This window comes from Oncorhynchus clarkii, chromosome 17 (genome assembly GCF_045791955.1).
Source record: "Oncorhynchus clarkii lewisi isolate Uvic-CL-2024 chromosome 17, UVic_Ocla_1.0, whole genome shotgun sequence".
Classification (NCBI taxonomy): Eukaryota; Metazoa; Chordata; class Actinopteri; order Salmoniformes; family Salmonidae; genus Oncorhynchus; species Oncorhynchus clarkii.
Window position 1 is genome coordinate 15,838,139 of NC_092163.1, and position 26,748 is coordinate 15,864,886.

Here is a 26,748-nt window from a genome sequence, read left to right on the forward strand (position 1 = left end):
GGTGTGTGAACTTAAAATCAGGGTGCAAATTGAGGTGGTATGCAAGGGTAGTGTGGATTTTGTTAAAGAAAATGGCATAGGCCTGCCCCTTGTTAGCTTAATATATACAGTGCCTTGCGGAAGTATTCGGCCCCCTTGAACTTTGCGACCTTTTGCCACATTTCAGGCTTCAAACATAAAGATATAAAACTGTATTTTTTTGTGAAGAATCAACAACAAGTGGGACACAATCATGAAGTGGAACGACATTTATTGGATATTTCAAACTTTTTTAACAAATCAAAAACTGAAAAATTGGGCGTGCAAAATTATTCAGCCCCCTTAAGTTAATACTTTGTAGCGCCACCTTTTGCTGCGATTACAGCTGTAAGTCGCTTGGGGTATGTCTCTATCAGTTTTGCACATCGAGAGACTGAATTGTTTTCCTATTCCTCCTTGCAAAACAGCTCGAGCTCAGTGAGGTTGGATGGAGAGCATTTGTGAACAGCAGTTTTCAGTTCTTTCCACAGATTCTCGATTGGATTCAGGTCTGGACTTTGACTTGGCCATTCTAACACCTGGATATGTTTATTTTTGAACCATTCCATTGTAGATTTTGCTTTATGTTTTGGATCATTGTCTTGTTGGAAGACAAATCTCCGTCCCAGTCTCAGGTCTTTTGCAGACTCCATCAGGTTTTCTTCCAGAATGGTCCTGTATTTGGCTCCATCCATCTTCCCATCAATTTTAACCATCTTCCCTGTCCCTGCTGAAGAAAAGCAGGCCCAAACCATGATGCTGCCACCACCATGTTTGACAGTGGGGATGGTGTGTTCAGGGTGATGAGCTGTGTTGCTTTTACGCCAAACATAACATTTTGCATTGTTGCCAAAAAGTTCAATTTTGGTTTCATCTGACCAGAGCACCTTCTTCCACATGTTTGGTGTGTCTCCCAGGTGGCTTGTGGCAAACTTTAAACAACACTTTTTATGGATATCTTTAAGAAATGGCTTTCTTCTTGCCACTCTTCCAGATCTCTTCCAGATTTCCAGATTCCAGATTTGTGCAATATACGACTGATTGTTGTCCTATGGACAGAGTCTCCCACCTCAGCTGTAGATCTCTGCAGTTCATCCAGAGTGATCATGGGCCTCTTGGCTGCATCTCTGATCAGTCTTCTCCTTGTATGAGCTGAAAGTTTAGAGGTACGGCCAGGTCTTGGTAGTTTTGCAGTGGTCTGATACTCCTTCCATTTCAATATTATCGCTTGCACAGTGCTCCTTGGGATGTTTAAAGCTTGGGAAATCTTTTTGTATCCAAATCCGGCTTTAAACTTCTTCACAACAGTATCTCGGACCTGCCTGGTGTGTTCCTTGTTCTTCATGATGCTCTCTGCGCTTTTAACGGACCTCTGAGACTATCACAGTGCAGGTGCATTGATACGGAGACTTGATTACACACAGGTGGATTGTATTTATCATCATTAGTCATTTAGGTCAACATTGGATCATTCAGAGATCCTCACTGAACTTCTGGAGAGAGTTTGCTGCACTGAAAGTAAAGGGGCTCACTGAGCTTGAGCTGTTTTGCAAGGAGGAATAGGAAAAAAATTCAGTCTCTCGATGTGCAAAACTGATAGAGACATACCTCAAGCGACTTACAGCTGTAATCGCAGCAAAAGGTGGCGCTACAAAGTATTAACTTAAGGGGGCTGAATAATTTTGCACGCCCAATTTTTCAGTTTTTGATTTGTTAAAAAAGTTTGAAATATCCAATAAATGTCGTTCCACTTCATGATTGTGTCCCACTTGTTGTTGATTCTTCACAAAAAAATACAGTTTTATATCTTTATGTTTGAAGCCTGAAATGTGGCAAAAGGTCGCAAAGTTCAAGGGGGCCGAATACTTTCGCAAGGCACTGTATATATATATAATGTATATATTTTTTTTAACTACTGATTATATAAAGTGATCAATAACGAAATGTTTGTGCTAGAAACAAGTTGTAAAATGCAGCGGAAAGATGTGACGCAGATGCATATGGGATATCTTTGGTTTGTCTCTATGCTATAACCTTCTATAGCCGAGGAGACAAAAACAACTGGAAAGTAATGTGTGAATCTGTCACTATTGTTGGATTCTAGCTTGAAATATACTTCTTCATGTTACCAGAACTTCTTGATTACTGTACATGTACAAGGATATATGTTGGGGTCAATGGAGGGTGGATAGGAACTAGGTGTATGGAAAGTTACTGACTGAGGGAGTGCAGAAAGTTGACATTCTGTCAAACATGCTATTGTTAAATCTCATGGCTCCTAAGGAGGGAGGCAAAGGGCAACGGTCTGGTTTCAGTCACTGATAAGGTAGGTCAGTCGTGGGTTAGGGAGGAGCTAGGAATTCAAGCCAGAGGTCAGGTCAGATGAAGTGAGAAGGAACAGTCCTATCCCACACACACATACTTCCACGCCCACAAAGGTTCCAGCATCAGGCAAGGCCATGACGACACCAGTGAGAGGAACCAGTTAAGTTACTGACTAGCAACATAGGTGTATTGGCTGTCTAGATGTGCAAGGAGTTGACTCCTCCTAGTAGGAGGGTATAAATATATGTTCTTGTGTAAACATGTCTTTGTCTTTGCAGCTGTATGACCCAGCGGGTGAATAAACTTGGTTTGAGCTTCTGCTTGTTCAGAACCTAACAGTTGGCGTTGGCGGCAGGATTCACCACGATTTACAGTCAAACTAAAGAGTCCGAATCAGTGAAACAGGAGCCGGCACCAAAAACAAGCTAGGCACAGTTCCTACACCTGTTACCACTCATTCTGACATCTTGGGGAGATGAGAGTCGTAGGCTGAACGAATTATAGGACACAGACCTAGAAAGCCTAAGTTTATTCAGTAGTCCCATCGTGTTACGACCAGTCGTAAAATATTGGGGGAGGGTAGGTTACGTATGGATAGGTCCCAAGTGGGGGTGTTCCTCTGCAAGATCCATAGAAATATAGAGTTACGGGTAGGTTCCGTAAGAATAGGTTCCGAGTGGAGCTAGTTCTCTGCAAGTTCCGTGGGTGACACTACAGTGTAAGGTAAGTTCCGTTTAGGATAGGTCTCTAGTGGGGGTGTTCCCCTGCGAGATCCGTAAGTGGGACGAAAGCCCCAGCCGCAATGGCCGTGAGGCCGTAGAGTGTGTGCGTGTGTGCGTGTGTATGGATAAAGTGGCATGCTTGAGTACTAGTATGGTAGGTTGTAGAGAAGTAGTCCATGGGGAAGGACAAAGGAGGAACGTGGATGAAGATAGAAGGTTGCCTATAAGTTCTGGAGGAGAGCCTCATTCACGGTTAGAAAAACTAAAAGATATTCAAATATTTTCTGAACGTGATTTGTGTGTATAAGCAGCAGCAATAAGGATCATGTTTGGTTTATGCTCTATTGGGGCAGGGAACCATGACAGATTGTGTGGAAATAGGAAGACATCTGTGAATAATTCCGGTTGTGTGTGTTGTCAACAACAAGGATATATGAAGCATGACACGAGTCTGTATAAGACATTAGGTCTCCCGTATTCTCAAGTAGTAAATTGGCAGACACTTCCGTATTGGTTCTAATACAAAATAGGTTCTGTGACCAAATTATTAGGTACCTATACCATAACTACTCTCCGGGAAGTGGACTAAATTGGTCTGAAAAGCATGTATTATTGTTTTGTTGTATTTTCTTCATGGTGTAATCATTAAATAATTTGAATTGAACAAAACAATAATACAGGCTTTTCAGACCAATTCAGTCTAAGTAGGCAGTATCTTATGCTAGCAGGAGAAGAGCATTACTGAAAGGTATTGCCATCCATTAGCCTAATGACTACTATACTAGTACCGAGACATAGGCATCGACCAACAATGACATGCAGCCTAGAAGCGACGGGAGCCTCTGTATGGAGGTAGGCTTCACCATGCTGCACTGCTAAGCCATGGATCTACATCAGCGTGTCATAACATAAAACGCCATCCATCTCTATGGACAACACCATGCTGCGCTGGTAAGCATGGAACCTTCTACAGCTACAGTCATAACATTCACCTGGAGGCTCATCAAGACAAGTGACATTGTTCTGTATCTCTACGATACAGAGAGACAGGGGGATAAAAACACCTGACAGAAGAGAAAATAAAAACAGAAAAAGGTTGAAAACATAAACAGAGGTTAGAAGGCTGAAGTCCGACTGATTACTATCATGTTAGCTAAATAAGCAGCAAACATTGTCCCTAAATCCCTAAAACAAATAGGCCTGAAGTATGATGAATTAAGCAATCTAAGTAATAATAACTGTTAATCATCAAGCCAGTGCTAACACATTCCTTCTCTGTTAACCATGTGGACAGGACAGGGACCGGGGACGTAACTTACCGTCTCTCCAGAGCTCGGCCACAAACTTGTCAGTGGACTGGTTGAGCAGCGTGGCCACGTTGTCATTCAGGGGGTCCATGTTCTTCATCAGCCACTCATCTGCCTTGTAGTCCACCTGGGGAGGGGGGAGAAGGTCAGAACCATCCAGGCCGTGAGAGATATTAGCAATAATTGCCCTTCCGGGATGAATAAAGTTTATTGAATTGAACTGTCGGAGAGTGGTGATGTACAAACAAAATGACTGTTGAGGTTCCAAATTCATTTTACTGGCGATGACATAAGACTCCAAATCATTCCAGGAAAGTGTGTTTAAAGACGACGTCTGCATAATATTGAACAGATGTGGTTACGGTGTACCACAGGACTGCCTTCACTGAAAGGGGCCCGGGTCTCTATTGCGCAACACTGACTGGACGCTAGAGCTACTAGCCAAACCTTCTCCCACATATCTGATACATAAAACCAGGACTATACTCCTGCGGAATTTGAATACCGCAGAGGAGAAGTTGTGCGTCAAGAGTGATACAGCAGCCAGAGGTTGATGGGAACAGGATAGGGGCTAGTGATGGAACAGACAATGCCTCAGGACACATTATAACAGTGGCTTTCCAAAAGGACCTGGTGTGTCTCCAAGACCACTACAGGGGAAAACCTCGGAGAAATCAGAAGATCTGGAAGGTCTAGAAGTAAGTTCTGCAGCTTGAAAGGACCTGGTGTTCCTCCAAGAATACTACAAGCCAAAGGCTCTGGGGTCTACAAGTAGTGCAGATGACGTAATCCAAAGTCATTTGTAAGTGGATACATAAAAATAGCCCCAAAAACTGCCTCAGAGGAAAATAATCTGTCTATAATCCATCCCAGTGTATTGTACATGTTTAATCTTTGACTCAATAGTTTTCTGGATTTTTACACCAATCTTTGGGTTACAAAAAAAATGTCAACTATCCCTTAAACTATCCTCCACCACCTACCTATATGTAATCTCACCGGTCCGTACCTTGCCAGCGTAGTGGATGATGCAGAAGTCAGCCTTGTCCTTTAGCTGTCTGGGCTTCTGGAACTTGGAGTGGGTGCCCTGCTCCTGGACCAGCTTGTCAATGAACGTCTTGTCTGTGGCCTTGGGGAACCAGCACTCCTCATCCAATAGAGCCAGCACACCAGGAGGGTTCGCCTGCAGGATGACAGCACACAACAGGGCCGTGTTCAATAGGACACCGGGGAAAAACGGAAAACAAATTGTTTTCGTTAACTTTGTTCCTTACCGATTCACTCTGTTTCAAAACGTTAGATGCTCATTGAACATGACCCAAGTATCGACAACAGCACAACACCACAGGACACACACACACACTCACTAAACGGATACTGACCGGCCTCTCGATGAGGTCGATGCAGGGCTGCAGGTCCAGGCCGAAGTCAATGAAGCTCCACTCGATGCCCTCCCTCTGGTACTCCTCCTGCTCCAGGACGAACATGGTGTGGTTGAACAGCTGCTGCAGCTTCTCGTTGGTGTAGTTGATGCACAGCTGCTCAAACGAGTTCAGCTACAGGAGAAAGGCATACAAATTGATTTGATCTTTTCAGAACTCAGAAACTCAAGGAACTTTGTCTCAAAAGTGAAGAAAGCAGTAAGATGGATAATTTCTTAATTCATCCCTTTGTAAGGAGTTTCAGATATGTAAAATCAACAAGACTACATTATTTCATTTATGAAACACCAATGAATACCACTTCTCCATAGCCAAGATGGTGAGATTCCTTCAGCTCAAACTGGCACCGGTAACCTCCTGCTTTTTACAGTCTTCGTTCTGAACTATGAGGGTTTTGTCTTTTTAACCAATAAGCCAAAACAATAACTGCAGCTGATTGATTTTTGTTTGCTCTCACTAAATTGATCCCAGGGATCGTGATTTATTTTCCTGTTCTTTTGGCTTAACATTACAACACTGCAGCCAAGAGTTTTAGTGGGGGAATAAACAGCTGCCACAAACCAGAAGGGAAACAGACATGTTGGGATTTCAGCACCAGATTTAGTGATCTTGGGAAATCGAGTGTTCTATCGACGACAAGGTTCATGTCAACAATGTCTGAACCGTCTGAACTCGCCTCTTGTTGAACGAGCCTCGCATGATAAGTATTGTCTATCAAGTGATAGTCCAACTAATGACCTTGGTGTGAATGATATAAAACTAAATGAGGATGACACCCAAGAGGCATTTTTAGAAGTGCTGAGATTCCCATAATTGACCCTGAGGAGGGAATGGGTTCAAAGTGCAATTGGTCCACAGGATAAATGATCAGCTGTTTCCCAAAAATGTCAATCAGATCATTTTTCCACAAAAAAACATCCTTAAACCATTCAGATGACCAGTTCCATAGACAGGATGAACTAAACCAAACCAAGTCCCCTCTCTCTTTTCTAGATGTTTTCTCTGTATATGGAAGAGATGGAGGGACCTTGTGGAGGCCTTATTTGCCATGTATTGAAGTACCTGTAGAGGCCTACGCAATTAAGTACCTGGAAGATCTCAAAGCCAGCGATGTCCAGGATGCCGATGAAGGAGGCCCCCTGGCGTTTGGTACGGTCCAGGGCCTTGTTGATACGGTGGACCAGCCAGCGGAACAGACGCTCGTATGTGGCCTTGGCCAGAGCCTCCACTGCAAAGTCAGCCTAGAGAGAGAAAACGAGACAGAGGGGTGGGGGAGAGGGGGAGAAAGAGAGAGAGAGAAATATGCATTCCTTATTAGATTGTCTTTCTCTGGTATGACTTGGCAAGTGAGTCTGCCAATCTCAGCCTTGGGGTCGCACGGCTAGACCTCTCTATTGTTCTAAATCTAACACAGAGGTGGACGGGAAACACACCCCACAGTACTAACCTTATCCTGATCCAGAGTCAGCAGTACAGTGAGTCCATGAAGGCGTGATGAGTGAAGCAATGAGAGCTTCTGTGGCGTAGCGTTTGTGTTTTACCTGTTCTTTGGTCTGGGCCTTCTGGACATAGTCTCGTCCCACCTTGATCCTTGGAGACAGGATGGCCCGGGTGAACTCCATCACGTTCAGCCCCAACAGGTGACACAACTTCTGGGCCGCTGGTAGAGGAGAGGAGGAGGAGGAGGAGGAGGAAGAGGAGGAGGGAGATAGAGGGGTGAAAAACAGGGAAAACAGTAGTAACATTAAACGTTCGTTCTCAAGATGTGATTACAGGCAACACAAATAACCTTACAATACTCAAATATCCCTTACATAGACTCAAAGCAGTAGCAGGGAAAGAAGAAGCAACATTTGAGGTTAAATGTTATTGGGATATGATTATATATATATATTTGTTTTTTTTATATAGACCCGACAGATAACCCTATTAATCCTCCAATTCCCATAAACACCAGTGAGTTGGAAAACAGTAAAAACCATATAGGACTTTCCACCACCGCTTGAGACCACCAGAAAATTCATACCACTGGCAGCAGGCCACAGCGCCACATGGTCGGTAGCTAAGAATTACATTCTCCCCCTTCTGCCAGAAGGGGCTCACATTTGACCGTTAATGGTAAAGAATAATAAGCAAGAACTGACTGCCTCCCCCTGCCAGTCCAGTAACTCTAAGGTATGCCTGGAGCAGACCTGGATCCAAATACTATTTGAAATATTTCAAGTAGTTTGGGCATTGGCTCTAGTCTGTCTGGAGTGTCAGGTGAATGGGGTTTGCACTTTTGGGACTTTTGTATTGTTTCCATTGCAAAATGCAAGCTCAACCAACCACAGCTTAAGTATTTGAAATAACTTAGAATAGTACTTGAAACCAGGTCTGGACTAGAGCTCAGGGTAGGGGGTAGTTAAACACACAGCTATTTAGAACACCCGTGGGTTAACAACACAGACTTGATTTAAGACGTGTCAAAACGGCTTTAATGATATTTGTCTTTTGGATCTGGGGGAGATGTTTGAATTTTAAATATTTGTCACAGCGGGAGCTTCTGGAGAGGTAAGAACGATACCATCTGCATCATTTCCAGGGGTAGAGTTGCCAGCGCAGAGCCTGCTAAAAACATCTGCTTCTGTCCTAGATCCGTTTTCCACATTTGGTAATAACTGTCTGGGCCACGGCATTGACACGCACTTGCTACCCTCTCCTCTTTAAATACCAGGAATGCAGCAGTAACACGCACGGTTGAGGCAACGTTTTCGTTTGTTCTTTCTTCGCGGTAAAGTAGGGGAGTAAATCTGAATAATGATGTTGTTTGAAGGTGTGTGACAGGGCCAGGGAGAGATGGGAAGGTTAAATAGTTACAGCTCTGACGTGTGACCCAGCCTGGTTAGCACAGGTCTGGGAGGAAGATGAGGAAGAGGACGATAAGGTCTGAACGTGAGAATGTGAGGAGCTTCCTTGACATCAATACATGTGACAACTGCCAACTACCTACCTGTGTTCTCAGGCATAGAGGCCTGGTCTGAGTTCCTCTCCTTCTTGAAGACGATGTTCCCAAACTGAAGCACGGAGGAGACCACCTTCAGCATGGCTGCAAGCACAGAGGACGTTATCATAAACTTACCATGAACGGCACACACTGCTCTGTGTTTGTTGGAATACATGGAACTGTTATGAGCATGGAAAGTTATAATAATTACTAATAATAGTTATAATAATTACTGCAAAGCTGTAAAGTGTTGATGTAACAACGGGCTTTAAAAAGTTGACAGTCAGACAGATGAGAGTGAGGAGGGTGGTACCCAGGATCTCGTCGTGGGAGAAGCTCATGATGTGCATGGCATCCATGGTCTCCTGGAAGTTGTCTTTGTCCTGCTGACCAGGGACGGTAACGTTGCCGTTGGACAGGAAGCGGTAGCTGTTGAAGCCCTCCAGGAGCAGGTCCGCTGCACAGAGGAAAGGGAAATGACGTGGAGATAGCTGCTCCGAGGTCACACAGGACAAAAGGCAAACATGCCTGACAGGTGATGTTATTGTGATACCAGCTAGTGAGCGACACTGAGTCTGAGTGGGCGTCAAGACACCTCAGGCCAACGGCTAGAGAAACAATGTTCTGCATGTCAGAGGGTGACTATTCTTTACAGAGGCCATATGGGTCCGGGTCGTTGAAGTTATGCTGATGGTACATATCAGACTACTTACACCTGAGATGTTCTCCTGCCCCACACAGCAGCTGGTAGAAGATGTGGAAGGTGCGCTCGTCTTTGGCTTGGCGAACAGCTCTCGATTTCTCCAGTAGATCTGTCCCATCGCAGTCAAGGAAGGGCAGCCTTTATACAGTAAAGAAAGATATAAACCCCCTAGAGTAGATTTATGCGGCCCCAGCTGGAATCTAATTAGCATAATACAACAATACCCATCAAAATCTGTCCGTTTATGTAAATGATTAATATCATAGCTTGCATGGAACATTTAAGCTAGCTGTTTGGAAGGATACAAGTTTCGATGTTGGCCCCGACGATGTATCCGGTGACATCAAAGTTGATCCGGATGAACTTTCCCTGCAGGGAGAGAGAAACGGAGGGTGAGAAAAGCAGACAAACCATTTCACCGCATCCACGTCTCCCTCAACCAGGTCTCACACTGTGCTGCAAGGCCTTCCCTTTTCTCCCTCTGAGTCACATCACAATAAGGCTACATTTGATTAGTCTGGTCCCAGAACTGTATGTGCTTTAGTCAACTACTGTAGTCAGATGAGTTGGCTAAAGCACATACACAGATCTGAGACCAGTCCAGGCCATTGTATTTTATCCTCATTTGGCCACATTCCTGTTGGTCTCTACTGTCCTGGGGTCTGGAGTAGACTACATTCCTGTTGGTCTCTACTGTCCTGGGGTCTGGATTAGACTACATTCCTGTTGGTCTCTACTGTCCTGGGGTCTGGATTAGACTACATTCATGTTGGTTTCTACTGTCCTGGAGTCTGGATTAGACTATATTCCTGTTGGCCTCTACTGTCCTGGGGTCTGGATTAGACTACATTCCTGTTGGCCTCTACTGTCCTGGGGTCTGGATTAGACTACATTCCTGTTGGCCTCTACTGTCCTGGGGTCTTGATTAGACTGTATTCCTGTTGTCCTCTACTGTCCTGGGGTCTGGATTAGACTACATTCCTGTTGGCCTCTACTGTCCTGGGGTCTGGATTAGACTACATTCCTGTTGGTCTCTACTGTCCTGGGGTCTGGATTAGACTACATTCCTGTTGGTCTCTACTGTCCTGGGGTCTAGAGTAGACTACATTCCTGTTGGCCTCTACTGTCCTGGGGTCTGGATTAGACTGCATTCCTGTTGGCCTCTACTGTCCTGGGGTCTGGATTAGACTACATTCCTGTTGGCCTCTACTGTCCTGGGGTCTGGATTAGACTACATTCCTGTTGGCCTCTACTGTCCTGGGGTCTGGATTAGACTACATTCCTGTTGGCCTCTACTGTCCTGGGGTCTGGATTAGACTACATTCCTGTTGGCCTCTACTGTCCTGGGGTCTGGATTAGACTACATTCCTGTTGGCCTCTACTGTCCTGGGGTCTGGATTAGACTACATTCCTGTTGGCTTCTACTGTCCTGGGGTCTGGATTAGACTACATTCATGTTGGTTTCTACTGTCCTGGGGTCTGGATTAGACTACATTCCTGTTGGTCTCTACTGTCCTGGGGTCTGGATTAGACTACATTCCTGTTGGTCTCTACTGTCCTGGGGTCTGGAGTAGACTACATTCCTGTTGGTCCCTACTGTCCTGGGGTCTGGATTAGACTACATTCCTGTTGGTCTCTACTGTCCTGGGGTCTGGATTAGACTACATTCATGTTGGTCTCTACTGTCCTGGGGTCTGGATTAGACTACATTCCTGTTGGTCTCTACTGTCCTGGGGTCTGGATTAGACTACATTCCTGTTAGTCTCTACTGTCCTGGGGTCTGGAGCAGACTACATTCCTGTTGGCCTCTACTGTCCTGGGGTCTGGATTAGACTACATTCCTGTTGGCCTCTACTGTCCTGGGGTCTGGAGTAGACTACATTCCTGTTGGCCTCTACTGTCCTGGGGTCTGGAGTAGACTACATTCCTGTTAGCCTCTACTGTCCTGGGGTCTGGATTAGACTACATTCCTGTTGGCCTCTACTGTCCTGGGGTCTGGAGTAGACTACATTCCTGTTGGCCTCTACTGTCCTGGGGTCTGGAGTAGACTACATTCCTGTTGGCCTCTACTGTCCTGGGGTCTGGAGTAGACTACATTCCTGTTGGCCTCTACTGTCCTGGGGTCTGGAGTAGACTACATTCCTGTTGGCCTCTACTGTCCTGGGGTCTGGAGTAGACTACATTCCTGTTGGCCTCTACTGTCTTGGGGTCTGGAGTAGACTACGTTCCTGTTGGCCTCTACTGTCCTGGGGTCTGGATTAGACTACATTCCTGTTGGCCTCTACTGTCCTGGGGTCTGGATTAGACTACTACCCCTGTGCATGAGGCTGTGACCTGACTGTGGACAAACAGAACAAACCTCTCTAATCTAAACTGGATCCAGAATCAAAGCAGTCATTAATGAATAGCAGAAACGTTTCTTGTCCTGCTGCAATGTTCCTGTGTAATAATAGAAAGATTATAAAATACATTTCTCTCTATTGATTTCTCTTCCTTATCATCAAAAGATTCCAGGAAGTTTTGGAAAACTCCCAACAAACACACATGCCAGCTAAATCTGTCTCAAGTGCCAGTTATTTGAGCAAGAGATAGTGAGTGAGATGGCATGAGCGGCTTTTAGTAAGCCACAGAGGAACATACATTATAAACATAGGGAAGACTTCAAATGAAGCTCGATACGGTCTTGAGAATGGCATTCTTTTGGGGAAATATGTATACATGCTTTACTTACGAATCGTGATGAGTTGTCATTCTTCACTGTCTTGGCGTTGCCAAAGGACTCGAGGATGGGGTTGGCCTGTAAGAGTTGACGTTCCAATTCACCCTGAAAAAGAGGAGCGATATTACAGCCAAGCACTGGGTCCAAGCACATATGCCCCCTTCCCCCAACTAAACCTTTTACAAATAACAAGCACATATGTCCCCTTCCCCCAACTAAACCTTTAACAAATAACAAGCACAAAAAAATGTTGGCCCAGGATAATTTTTTCCCCCCAATACACACAATGACCCATTTTATGTTCGTCAATGTCAATCTAACAATCACATAGTGTCACACAGACTATTGATCATGAAACATATGTAGGCGGACGGACACTGTTTCCCCAGTAATGTTGATGACCATAAAAACTAGTAGAAAAGAGAGAATTGACAGGTATTGGACAGGAAACGACAGGTATTGTAACGCTGTAAAAGACAGATCAATGGAACATGTTCAGGAAACCACTTTACAGTCTCTCTGCTCAATATCCTTCAACAGTACGTCCAACTAAAACTAAAGAGATGGAGGGGATAGGGAGAAAGAGATGAGAATCTAATTTCTTTGAATAAATTGGGCCTGTTCTGTGCGTTAACGGCACGCGTTTCCTGTTGTCTGGTCACTCAGTGTAGAACCTCTGGGTTTGGAATGGAATGGATTAGAACCTTGTTGCTCAGTAGTGGAACACAACAGAGCAGAACTGCAATGACTCTCTCCACACCGCATATGGTTCAGTTGAAGCTCAACACATCCACAAGCGAATGTTCAAACCCATCTGGACTCTGGGCTTGCATCTCCTCTTTCTATTGTGAGACCAACTTCAAAGGCATCAAATCAAATCAAATGTTATTGGTCGCATACACATATTTGGCAGATGTAACTGCGGGTGTGGCAAAATGCTTGTCAAATAACAACAAAGAAAGAAAATAAATGCTCCAACGTTGCTTAGGAGCTAGAAGCAGAGCTGCCAATGTCTGTCGGCGCCATCTTGATGATGGAAGCCATTGTCTAACCATCAAGCCTGCAATACAACCTAATCCAATCAATCCCTGTTTACACTGTCGAGGTACACAGTACAATCATGAAAAGTACCAGTATATTTGTGCAACAGACAAACCAATAAATCTATCCACAGATGTCTCATGTATTGAACAGTACACAGCTGTGTCTCAGCGTGGTGGTGTATTACGTGTGGGGAGCTCGCTGCTGTGAGCCAGGCGGATGGGTGGGTGCTGGATGAGTTGGGGCGAATGAGGTGACTCAGAGAGGAAGGCCATATCTCTCCAGTTAGTGATTGAGATAGAAATCCTGAGGAAACGGACTCAATCGTTTAGCACACTGACAGATACTGGGGAAACAGACCAGTTTAACACACTAACACAAGCCAGAGACACACTCAATCCTATAAGGAAGAATCCGTCATCATTAGAGATCCCGTTAAGGGAGGGAGGGATGGAATGGTGCTCTGTTCACTTCTCACACCTATCATAGACCCTATCTGGCTGACTGCCAGGGCGGAATAGAATGTTCAATAGGTATGAAATGGAACGAAACGCTCCAAAATGTAAAGATGGTATCCAAACGTGTCCAATAAGAAACACTGGTTTTCATCTTCTGTTGCTACAGTATTCCCTAATGGACAGGACCCTGTGCAGATGTTTAGACAGGTGGCCCATTACGATCCCATCCAGAACCTCATTCTAGTCTTGGTCATGACTGGGGAATCCAAGATGGCCCACCAAAAAAATAACATGGCCCGTACTTTGAGCTTTTCCTTTCTGCGGCTAGGTGGGAATGGGATTTTCCCATTACGTCAAACTCACCCAGACACATTTTGATCGCTCAAGACGGTGGCGTTTTTCCAGGGATGTCTGTGGGATGAGTTAGGGGTTAGGAAATCAGCCTTGCGTTCAGACGTGAGACGCGTAATGTGATTTTTGGCTGCCAGAGCTGGGCCAGAGAGCCCGACTGCTGTTTTCATTGAGTTTTCGTGCTGCTGAAAATGAAGCAGGAATGAATTGAATAAGCCCGTTCCATCCTCGTCCTGCCAGTGGCAGATTGCACAGACGGTTAATTATAGCATGATCCCAGATCTGTTAGTGTGGTCTTACCATTTCCTATAGTCATTGTCACACGCTGTCTCTATAACGCAGTGCTTTATGGCACAACTTGACAACACCACACGCTTTAGAACAAACTAGAACAGAGGACATAACGGAGACTGTTTAATGTCCACAAGCTGCCAATCTCTGCCAAACGCAGTCTACAGACTAGGACCAGACTGGGGAGAGGGTAGGAACAAAGGGCCGAACACAAAACACCAGCAGGGGTCCACTTTAGGAGCATTACAAGCTGACCCACATTCCAGCGTTCCGGAGTGTGTTACTCTTGTTCTGGCAGATTCCAGTAACCATCATTGTCATGTAAGGGGGCTAATCACTAGCCGTGCCAACAACTGACAGGCCTGGAAGATCTCCGGGACATGTATTGTACCACATAATCCGGTTTATGTGAGCAAGAAGACCATAAAATGACTGTTGATAGAATGCATTACACTTATTCTGATGAACAGTGTCAGGAAACCGTCATAGCCACGTTAAGAGGCTATTCACTACAGTGTCAACTACTGTAGGGGGCCTGGAAGAACTCAGGGACACATAGTTGTTGATAACATAGTTGTTGTTAGTGTGACTGCGGACAATGCTAGCGTTTACCACTTAACATTGACACGACTATGAAATGAATGTAATCTTTTGTGAAATAACTCCTCTCTATTCTCAATCTTTCCTCTGTAGCTTTGTAGCCTGTTCAACCTCACTTGTTATCAGTGTTAGGGCCTCCGGGCAGTGCTTTGGCCCAGTTTGTGGAGACTGGGGGGCCAGAGGAACAGTCAAAACCGTCCTATTAAATCTTCAAGGAAGAGACCAGGTGGGGATGTGGGCTCACATCTGCTCCACAGACCAGAGTCAATGGACAGTCCACAAGCAGAGTCCCTGCTGGACAGACGTTACAAATCTCTCCAAGTCCACAAGCAGAGTCCCTGCTGGACAGACGTTACAAATCTCTCCAAGTCCACAAGCAGAGTCCCTGCTGGACAGACGTTACAAATCTCTCCAAGTCCACAAGCAGTCACTGCTGGACAGACGTTACAAATCTCTCCAAGTAAACAAGCAGAGTCCCTGCTGGACAGACATTACAAATCTCTCCAAGTCCACAAGCAGTCACTGCTGGACAGACGTTACAAATCTCTCCAAGATTAAAATCCCCATTATCGTCCCTGCTGGGCGCTCTGTGGCTGGTTCTGAGTAGATCAAGCAGAGGAGAGGCTGCTGTAGGTCTTGGACCATGTCATGGCCCTCTCTCCCTGGGGGAGTCCGTTCAGCTGAGCTCTGGGCTGTGTTCCCCTTGGTTCTCCCTCCCTAGCTGCTCTCCTACCGAGTCCTACTCCAGCTCCAGTTAGCTGGAAGCCAACTGACTATTTAGTAAAGCCTGCTATGGCTATTTGGCAGCACCAGCACCTCGCGAGTGAAAAGCTCTCCAGCAGGCTCACCGGGAGCCAAATTGGACGCGGGAGAGAAGTTTGTGACGAGGTCCTGACAGGAGTCTTGCTCAATGTCTGCCAGTATAACAGTGGAACATATTACAAATGCACTGTTTATGACTTGTGGTGTATGATTGTTTCAAATGGGATATATGTCAGTTAGGAAGTGGGAAACGTGTTTATTAGTATGTATTAAACCAGGAAGTCATGTTTATTTTCCAGAATCTGAGATATTTGAAAGAAGCAGTGCCAACTATAGGTAAGAACAGAGACACCACACAGTGCATGGAGTGGATTAAAACTAAACTAGTTTAGTCCCAAAGGTGATAGAAACAAAAGCTGCTATTGGGTCCCCATTGACAACCATAAAAGGGACAGACATACAGAATAGTACACAGAGACAATAGCAGCACCTTTACAGGATATTCTGCCCATTGTGTTTTGAGCTAGTCTAGTGAGTGGAGTGCGGTGGGTGAGAGAGAGGTGAGGGACGGACTACATGCTACTCACATAGAACAGGGCTCCACTCTGTAGTCAAGGGGCAGATTGTCAAATGTTACCATGGAAATAAACAGGAAGTGTTAATGGTCATGGATGCTAAACACACATACAGGATATGCATACCGTACATACACACCAAGTAAGACAATTACAGGTAGTACTCAAAGACAATTCTGACTAGGCTAAATAATGCATAAAGGCAAACGGTTTAAGTGAAATCTACAGTAGTACACTAAAACAGGAAGCAGGGGAATGGATATGTTATTCTGAGAGGCTCTATTCCAAAAAGCTATCTCACTGACGGTTGCAAATCCATATGTTTCTCATATTAGCCTTGGGGGCAGTGTGCCATAGTAAGCATCACATCTTTATTCAGAACACCTGCCCTCAGGTGCTCATCTGCCCTCATGTGCCGTTTCCATGATCTTCACAGTATCAACAAGACCTACAGCAGCTGGTGGTATTAATATATAATATTAAGCTACTGAACTAACTACTGTAATGACAACCACAGCCAGACAGTCTGCTTTTCAGTAATGTCCATTAACTGACCTCGTGTGTGTTTCTGGTCTTGTTCTTCTGATCCTCGTGGGGAACTGAAATGTCCAAATGTCCCTCACAAGGACATTTGTCTCCCTTGAGGACAAAGGCTACTTTAAGCTTAGGGGTTAGGTTTAGGGTTACAATTAGAGTTAGGGTTAGGCATTAAGTTTAGGTTTAGGGGTTAAGGAAAATAGGATTTTAAATGGAAATACATTTTAGGTCCCCACGAGGACAAAAGAACGTGTGTGTGTGTGTGTCAGTTCCATCTTCAGACTCAGGAATATATGCCTTCATCTCTATTTCAACGTCTTACTGCTCAACTTCTACTCGGCATTGTTCAAAAATAGCTCACATAGTACGGCATGTCTGCCAAACTTTGACTGGTGGTGACCAAACACAACAAAGCCATGTATATGACTGTTTCATCTATTGTGGAATACCAACATTTGCAAGCACATTTTACAGTACAGTACAGTGCATTGGCCCACAGGTATACATGGAAAAGCTGCATTCACATAAATATTCATGCCAGATTTAAAGTTTACTTACGACATGATTATTTTCCGCCTGATAGAAAGAGAATCTGGGTCAATACCCAAACTTTGTTTGTCTAATTCTTGCGCAGATGTCAACATTACACATACTCTGCATTCTTCACAGTGTGCAAGAAAATAACCAATGGCACCATTTCACAAGACATAAATGTATTAAATTGCCACTAGCTTTACATAACAGTAGGTCCGTTTGGGAGAAGAAAGTTGGTGATGCAACATGCACATGAACGAGGTGTTGAGAAGAAAGTGTAAAGACTTGCCTGTAGTTTTACTGGTTTAGGCGACTCTGGCTGTTTGTTGCAAATAAACAAATGCAAATATGTTAGAGGGTTGTGCACGCCAGCGCAATCTATAGAGCCCACTATAGGTACTACTGTAGGATGCATTCACTTTGGCAACACACATCATGGGACTGGAGCTTGTCTATATGGATTCTTAACACATTTACAGGCATGTTATGCAAAAAAACATCTGTATATATTGGCACATTTTATCAGTTGGTACATTTTTATAAACTGGGTGGTTCGAGCCCTGAATGCTGATTGGCTGAAAGCCATGGTATATCACACTGTATACCGCGGGTATGACGAAACATGTATTTTTACTGTTCTAATTAAGTTGGTAACCAGTTTATAATAGCTCTGCGTTGTGTCGTGCCTAAGAACAGCCCTTAGCTGTGATATATTGGCCATATACCCCACCCACTCGTGCCTTATTGCGTAATGAGCCTATTTTTGACTGCCGTGGTAATGTTCCAGCATCACATAACTACAGAAGGACCTGACCCTTTCGTGACCTCATCGCACAGCCCATGTCCACTGTCAGACACTGTTGTCCTCTAATGATTATGCCCCCATTATCATATGGATCTATCTGATATGGATTAACAAGGGTTGGAGTTAATCCACTGTACTTTAAATACCAGTGGATCAGATGATTGGCCTGTTATTAGGGGGACATTGTGGATCAAACTGGCCTGGTATTAGGGGGACATTGTGGATCAGACTGGCCTGGTTATAGGCGGACATTGTGGATCAGACTGGCCTGGTATTAGGGAGACATTGTGAATCAGACTGGCCTGGTATTAGGGGGACATTGTGGATCAAACTGGCCTGGCCTTTAGGGGGACATTGTAGATTAAACTGGCCTGGTATTAGGGGGACATTGTGGATCAAACTGGCCTGGCCTTTAGGGGGACATTGTAGATTAAACTGGCCTGGTATTAGGGGGACATTGTGGATCAAACTGGCCTGGCATTTAGGGGGACATTGTGGCTCAGACTGGCCTGGTATTAGAGGGACATTGTGAATTAGTCTGGCTTGGTATTAGGGGGACATTGTGACTCCGACTGTGGCTCAGACTGGCCTGGTATTAGAGGGGCATTGTGAATTAGACTGGCTTGGTATTAGGGGGACATTGTGAATTAGACTGGCCTGGTATTAGGGGGACATTGTGGATTAAACTGGCCTGGTATTAGGGGGACATTGTGGATCAAACTGGCCTGGCATTTAGGGGGACATTGTGGCTCAGACTGGCCTGGTATTAGAGGGACATTGTGAATTAGTCTGGCTTGGTATTAGGGGGACATTGTGACTCCGACTGTGGCTCAGACTGGCCTGGTATTAGAGGGGCATTGTGAATTAGACTGGCTTGGTATTAGGGGGACATTGTGAATTAGACTGGCCTGGTATTAGGGGGACATTGTGGATCAGACTGGCCTGGCATTTAGGGGGACATTGTGGATCAAATTGACCTGGTATTAGGGGGACATTGTGGATCAAACTGGCCTGGTATTAGGGGGACATTGTGGCTCAGACTGGCCTGGTATTAGAGGGACATTGTGAATTAGTCTGGCTTGGTATAAGGGGGAAATTGTGACTCAGACTGGCCTGGTATTAGAGGGGCATTGTGAATTAGACTGGCTTGGTATTAGGGGGACATTGTGAATTAGACTGGCCTGGTATTAGGGGGACATTGTGCTTAAAACTATCCTGGTATTAGGGGGACATTGTGGATCAAACTGTCCTGGTATTAGAGGGATATTGTGGATCAAACTGTCCTGGAATTAGGGGGACATTGTGAATTAGACTGGACTGGTATTAGGGGGACATTGTGAATTAGACTGGCCAGGTATTAGGGGGACATTGTGAATTAGACTGGCCAGGTATTAGGGGGACATTGTGGATTAAACTGGCCTGGTATTAGGGGACTTTGTGGATCAGATTGGCCTGGTATTAGGGGGACATTGTGGATCAGACTGGCCTGGTATTAGGGGGACATTGTGGATCAGACTGGCCTGGTATTAGGGGACTTTGTGGATCAGACTGGCCTGGTATTAGGTGGGCATTGTGGATCAGACTGGCCTGGTATTAGGGGACTTTGTGGATCAGACTGGCCTGGTATTAGGGGACTTTGTGGATCAGACTGGCCTGGTATTAGGGGACTTTGTGGATCAGACTGGCCTGGTATTAGGGGACTTTGTGGATCAGACTGGCCTGGTATTAGGGGATTTTGTGGATCAGACTGGCCTGGTATTAGGGGGACATTGTGGGCCGTACAAGTTGTTAACTCTCCTCTTTCATCAGTTACCCCTCAATAGAAAGACATACTGTAACTGTGACATTTAGAACAGGGCAGGGGGAATATAGAGAAAGAAAAGACAGAAACTTACACTTACAGGAATGCTGTGGTCTTTTTTTCCTTTATGGGAGGAAGCCACATGTGCAAGGTACTGGATGACCTTTTTAGTGTTTTCTGTCTTGCCAGCACCAGATTCACCTCTGAGAAGATAGAAAACACACATGACAGATTCCTAGTTTAGTAGATGGGGATGAATGAAGTGTGTGTGTGCGTGCGTGCGTGCGTGCGTGTGTGTGTGTGTGTGCGTGCGTGCGTTCATGCGTGCGTGTCGGAACTGTCTTTCTGACTGGCAGATGTTTTTGCGAGGAGATTATGGCACTTGGGAAACTCCATAAACAGACTTGAGCTGGGGTTGAGAGAGCTAGCCACGCTCTGCTCCCTGCAACTCCGCTAAACAACAAATGAATGAAAATAAACCACAGTTGCAAGGTTTATTGGATGAGGCGGTGTAGCTGGGCTTTTGTGTATCTATATGTGCTGTTTATTTTCTTTGCGCTAGTTTAGTTCAGCGGCTGTGGTTGTGGGTGGTTCTCACGGACCCACGGCGATGACAGCTTTAGAGCAAGGAAGTATGTTTTTGCAAGCTCTTCAAGCCATGCAGAAATAATCCTATCCCCAAGTGACACTTACTGTACAGTAACGTCAACACACAATGCATACCAGTGGTTTTAAAATAGGTACTCATTCTACGTAATCGCGGGTGGTTAACATTGAACCTTCTCCCAGATCTCAAGCTCAATGCTAGGTTATATCTATTTGAGCAAAATGATCTGCAAAATAAAACTAACGACATGATGATCCTCAAAGAAATGACAAGGCCCCTGAATACTCACTGAGTGTAAAACGAATTACCATAACAAAGTCATGTGTTGTTTCTTTCATATTCCCCTTACCTGGCTATGTGGTGAAGTCCTATCGTAGTCTAGTATTATGAATATGTTTTATGGCTGATGAGTTGTGTGTTTAGTGTTGAGCTCAATAACCACCGGGAACAGAGGGTGTTTCTGGCTGCGTCTGAAATGAAGGGGCTCTGGTCAAAAGTAGTGCACTATATAGGCATTAGGGTGCTATTTTGGACACAGACCGTGAGTGAGTGATTGCGTCAATGTCCATGAGGTTGGCATTGAACTTTAAGTGTTAGATTCCTCAGGTTGGTTCGCCTTGCTGCAGAGGAGACGACTCATATTCTCAGGGACTGACTTACAATCACATGGCATCTCTGTGCAGCATTTACAGATGACCACCATCTCCTACAGTGTGTGTGTGTGTGTGTGTGTGTGTGTGTGTGTGTGTGTGTGTGTGTGTGTGTGTGTGTGTGTGTGCGTGTGTGTGTGTGTGTGTCACAGTTGGCATATAAAAGCATCAGAGCAGATGTGAGATTTTATGATAGTGTTCAAGCCACACTTCCGACATCCATCCAAATTCTTCCATGCTTCCCCAGACTTAGTCATGTATGGTGAGAGGTTAGGAAAATATGTGTTGACTGGTGGCTTGTAGCCCTGGCGGCTCCAGGGACATTCTGGGTGGTGGTGGATTGGGTTCAGACCAGCGCAGGGAAAGAACACACACACCTGGAGAAACTTTACCCTGTATACTCTTTCACACATCATCGGTGTAGGCCTGTCACAGGGGCTTACAATAAGATGCCACGCTGACATGTTTCTTGGCAGCATTAATATCATCTGTAGATATTGGGCGCTAGACTGGAATACAGCCAACGGGTAAAGGGTAAAGTGTGTGTGTGTGTGTGTGTGTGTGTGTGTGTGTGCGCCAGAAATACCAAACATTTCCCAGGTTCCCTGCCCCAAGCCTAAGTCTCTTTCCCGTAAGTGTCTGTCTCACTGTTCTGTGTCACTAAGTTGCTCCTTTTGAAATCGCTATAGAGGCCTCTGGCTCTGTTCTAGTTCAATTCAATCGATTCCTCTTTCGGCCTATAATCAGTGCTAAGTACATTCATGTCGGCTTCAATAGGCTACACTTCATTTGTAGTTGAATAGAGCTTCTGCAGGAATGCAATGCAGCAGGTCATTTCCCCATTTCATTTTCGGGACTACTAAGTGATGAAGAGACGCGCATAACAAAGATAATTGAGTCGTGAATGTTATGCAATTAAGCTGGCGCTGCATGGCCTTTCTAAACCATCTGGTCCAAACCAGTGACGTGTGGTATGATACTATGCAGGCTGGATGCAAGGAATCAAACTGAGAAGACACTGTAAATCCAGCAACCCATGCAACACAGTTACACGGAAAGAGAGAAGAAAAGGGCTGGGCAGACAAGGCTCAGAGGTTACTCACGTGCAGAGAATTGATTGGTCCTCTCGGTCTGGGAGGGAGAGAGAAAGAGAGAGAGAGAGAGGGGGAGAGAGAGAGGGGGAGAGAGAGAAATAGAGAAATGGGGAGAGAGAGAAAGAGAGAGAAAGAGAGAGAGAAATTATACACAGTGTCAGCATTTAGCATACTCATCGGGCATGGCCCATTCCCCACAATCCCTCTTTCAAAATAAAATGAGTTCTTGTACCAAATGTATCACTAGCTGACAGACACCAAAGTCATTTTACAGAACATAGCCAACTTTACTGAGCTTGGTGAGTTTGCCATCGAATGAGATACTCCCTTCAAACAGGTTGAAGGTCATTGTCTGCACCAGGAACGAAATGTAATTTCACTAAACATTTCAAAAGCCTCAGGATCCAGACATTTCACAGGTGTTCTGAGGCACACAAAATGGAGGAGGAATCGAGGAGTCTTTGAAAGGAAAGCTTTGTAGTGCCAAACCTCTGCATTACAGAGATAAGGGCTGATAGTGTACCTTGTCGCTATTAGGCTGGGGAATTGAGGGAAGCTGAGCGTAAAACTGCTGAAAGCTACACTCTTAGAAAAAAAGAGTTCCAAAAGGGTTCTTCGGCTGTCCCCATAGAACCCCTTTTGGTTCCAGGTAGAACTCTTTTTGATTCCATGTAGAACCTTCTGTGGAAAGGGTTATACATGGAAACCAAAAGGGTTCTAAATAGCACTTTTTTTTCTAAGGCTGTATGTCGGCTATGTCCATCATGTACATGTAGCCTATGTGAAAACAGTTTACACATGAACTCATTGAACTCAGTCAGACCACGGTAGGCGCAATACTGCAACCAAATGCCATCTTTCCCTGTATGTACAGTCCTGTTATTTTAGAGCCCTGTAATCACTGAACTGGTTGGCTGATGACAGAAACACAGCTCTCTAGGAAGAAGGCAGAGCATCAATGTGATTTACAGTCAGCAGGAAATAGAGGAGAGAGAGAGAGGAGAAAGAAGCAGGAGGGACCCATTTGAAGTGACAGTGAGGTTGAGACAGTTTGTCGACAACAAGCCAATCACGGAGCTCCTTCTCATCTAATTGGCTGAGGTGAACGGGGGCACCACAATGGGTTTTTTATTACATGTTTTTATTTCACCTTTATTTAACCAGGTAGGCTAGTTGAGAACAAGTTCTCATTTACAACTGCGACTGCAACCTGGCCAAGATAAAGCAAAGCAGTGTGACACAAACAACAACACAGAGTTACACATGGAGTAAACAAGCATACAGTCAATAACACAATAGAAAAAAAGTCTATATACAGTGTGTGAAAATTAGGTAAGATAAGCGAGGTAGGCAATAAATAGGCCATAGTGGCAAAACAATTACAATTTAGCAATTAAAAACTGGAATGATAGATGTGCAAAAGATGAATGTGCAAGTAGAGATACTGGAGTACAAAGGAGTAAAAAAGAAAAAAGAAATAACAGTATGGGGATGAGGAAGTTGGATGGGCTATTTACAGATGGGCTATTTACAGATGGGCTATGTACAGGTGCAGTGATCTGTGAGCTGCTCTGACAGCTGGTGCTTAAAGTTAGTGAGGGAGATATGGGTATCCAGCTTCAGTGATTGTTGTAATTAGTTAAAGTCATTAGCAGCAGATAACTGGAAGGAAAGGGGGCCAATGAGGAATTGGCTTTGGGGGTGACCAGTGAAATATACCTGCTGGAGCGCATGCTACGGATGGGTGCTGCTATGATGACCAGTGAGCTGAGATAAGGCTGGGTTTAACCTGGCAAAGACTTATAGATGACCTGTTGCCAGTGGGTTTGGCGACGAATATGAAGCGAGGGCCAGCCAACGAGAGCATAAAGGTCGCAGTGGTGGGTAGTATATGGGGCTTTGGTGACAAAACGGATGGCATTTTGTAAAAGACATCGCCGAAGTCAAGGATCGGCAGGATAGTCAATTTTACAAGGGTATATTTGGCAGCATGAGTGAATGATGCTTTGTTGCGAAATAGGAAACCGATTCTAGATTTAATTTTGGATTGGAGATGCTTAATGTGAGTCTGGAAGGAGAGTTTACAGTCTAACCAGACACCTAGGTATTTGGAGTTGTCCACATATTCCACAAGTCAGAACCGTCCAGAGTAGTGATGCTGGACGGGAGGGCAGGTGCGGGCAGCGATCGGTTGAAGAGCATGCATTTAGTTTTACTTGCATTTAAGAGCAGTTGGAGGCCACGGAAGGAGAGTTATATGGCATTGAAGCTGTTCTGGAGGTTAGTTAACACAGTGTCCAAAGAAGGGCCAGAAGTATACAGAATTGTGTCGTCTGCGTAGAGGTGGATCAGAGAATCACCAGCAGCAAGAGCGACATCATTGATGTATACAGAGAAAAGTGTCGGCCCGAGAATTTAACCCTGTGGCACCCCCATAGAGACTGCCAGAGGTCCGGACAACAGTCCCTCCCGATTTTCCACACTGAACTCTGTCTGAGAAGTAGTTGGTGAACCAGGCGAGGCAGTCATTTGAGAAACCAAGGCTTTTGAGTCTGCCGATAAGAATGTGGTGAATGACAGAGTCGAAAGCCTTGGCCAGGTTGATGAATACAGCTGCACAGTATTGTCTCTTATCGATGGCGGTTATGATATCTATCGTTTAGGACCTTGAGCGTGGCTGAGGTGCACCCATGACCAGCTTTGAAACCAGATTGCATAGCGGAGTAGGTACGGTGGGATTCGAAATGGTCGGTGATCTGTTTGTTAACTTGGCTTTCGAATACCTTAGAAAGGCAGGGTAGGATAGATATAGGTCTGTAGCAGTTTGGGTCTAGAGTGTCTCCCCTTTGAAGAGGGGGATGACCGCGGCAGCTTTCCAATCTTTGGGGATCTCAGACGATACGAAAGAGGTTGAACAGGCTAGTAATACAGGTTGCAACAATTTCGCCTGATCATTTTAGAAGAGAGGGTCCAGATTGTCTAGCCCGGCTGATTTGTAGGGGTCCAGATTTTGCAGCTCTTTCAGAATAAGCTAAATGGGGGAGGCTTGGGCAAGTTGCTGTGGGGGGTGCAGGGGTGTTGACCGGCGTAGGGGTGGCCAGGTGGAAAGCATGGCCAGCTGTAGAACAATGCTTATTGAAATTCTCAATTATTGTGTCCCAGAACGTTTTGGAGTTTGTGCTGCAGGGTGCAAATTTCTGTTTGAAAAAGCTAGCCTTTGCTTTCCTAACTGCCTGTGTATATTGGTTCCTAACTTCCCTGAAAAGTTGCATATCGCGGGGGCTATTTGATGCTAATGCTATACGCCACAGGATGTTTTTGTGCTGGTCAAGGGCAGTCAGGTCTGGAGTGAACCATGGGCTACATCTATTCCTGGTTCTACATTTTTTGAATGGGGCATGCTTATTTAAGATGGTGAGGAAAGCACTTTTAAAGAATAACCAGGCATCTTCTACTGACAGAATAAGGTCAATATTCTTCCCGGATATCCGGGCCAGGTCGTTTAAGAAGGCCTGCTCGCTGAAGTGTTTTCGGGAGCGTTTGACAGTGATGAGGGGTGGTCATTTGACCGCAGACCCATTACGGACGCAAGCAATGAGGCAGTGATCGCTGAGATCCTGGTTGAAGACAGCAGAGGTGTATTTGGAGGGCAGGTTGGTTAGGATGATATCTATGAGGGTGCCTGTGTTTACAGATTTGGGGTTGTACCTGGTAGGTTCATTGATAATTTGTGTGAGATTGAGGGCATCAAGCTTAGATTGTAGGATGGCCGGGGTGTTAAGCATGTCCCAGTTTAGGTCGCCTAACAGCAGGAGTTCTGAAGTTTTATGGGGGGCAATCAATTCACATATGGTGTCCAGGGAACAGCTGGTTTAAGGGCACAGCTGAGTTAACAGACAAGTTGCTTTTTGTCAAACAAGTGTTCAGTGATTTAATTTTCTTAACTCGACTGGATTTCATTAATTGTAACCAGATTTGACATTGGGTTGCATAACTTCTTCAGATTAGAGTAAATTACTGGAGAATCAGAACAGCTCTACACAGTACTGGTGGTTGACGCTAATGTACATGACTTAACATCTGTCCAGTTAATAGGTGATGGAAATATTTTAGATTTTTTGTAACCACAGTTTCATATATTTTGTAAGTCTTTCATTGGGGGGGAGGGTACAGGTACAATATACAAATTAATATAATTTAATATTCAGTTCGTATTTACATGTGGGCTGCCACTCAAAAAAGAAAATAAAAAAACATTTAGAAAAATGTACATAAATACAAAGTATTGATCATTATGATCATATTACAGAGTTATAATACATTTAGTATGTAAAGATTAATGCTAGTAGTCCAAGTAATTGCCACCAGATCATGTTTCTAAGACTTCATTCCTCGCACTCGTATACACCACATAAAGCAC

General features: G+C 44.8%; 1 protein-coding gene across 4 annotated transcripts in view; it reads right to left on the reverse strand.

Moving 5' to 3' along the window:
- Positions 1-26,748, reverse strand: part of LOC139370324 (myosin-10-like) — a 95,580-nt gene that overhangs the window by 24,767 nt on the left and 44,065 nt on the right. Inside the window, exons 4-17 of one of the 4 annotated variants that reach the window (XM_071109727.1) lie at positions 22,338-22,365; positions 20,072-20,180; positions 17,661-17,690; positions 16,313-16,330; positions 12,235-12,327; positions 9,809-9,872; positions 9,514-9,612; positions 9,114-9,257; positions 8,807-8,902; positions 7,356-7,474; positions 6,903-7,055; positions 5,755-5,928; positions 5,382-5,555; positions 4,385-4,499 (exon numbers count right to left, since the gene is read on the reverse strand). In XM_071109727.1, coding sequence (XP_070965828.1) covers positions 4,385-4,499; positions 5,382-5,555; positions 5,755-5,928; positions 6,903-7,055; positions 7,356-7,474; positions 8,807-8,902; positions 9,114-9,257; positions 9,514-9,612; positions 9,809-9,872; positions 12,235-12,327; positions 16,313-16,330; positions 17,661-17,690; positions 20,072-20,180; positions 22,338-22,365 — 1,416 coding nt within the window. Of the gene's footprint in view, positions 1-4,384; positions 4,500-5,381; positions 5,556-5,754; positions 5,929-6,902; positions 7,056-7,355; positions 7,475-8,806; positions 8,903-9,113; positions 9,258-9,513; positions 9,613-9,808; positions 9,873-12,234; positions 12,328-16,312; positions 16,331-17,623; positions 17,691-20,071; positions 20,181-22,337; positions 22,366-26,748 lie in introns of all 4 variants that reach the window. The other 3 variants (XM_071109729.1, XM_071109730.1, XM_071109731.1) reach the window with 3 other exon arrangements.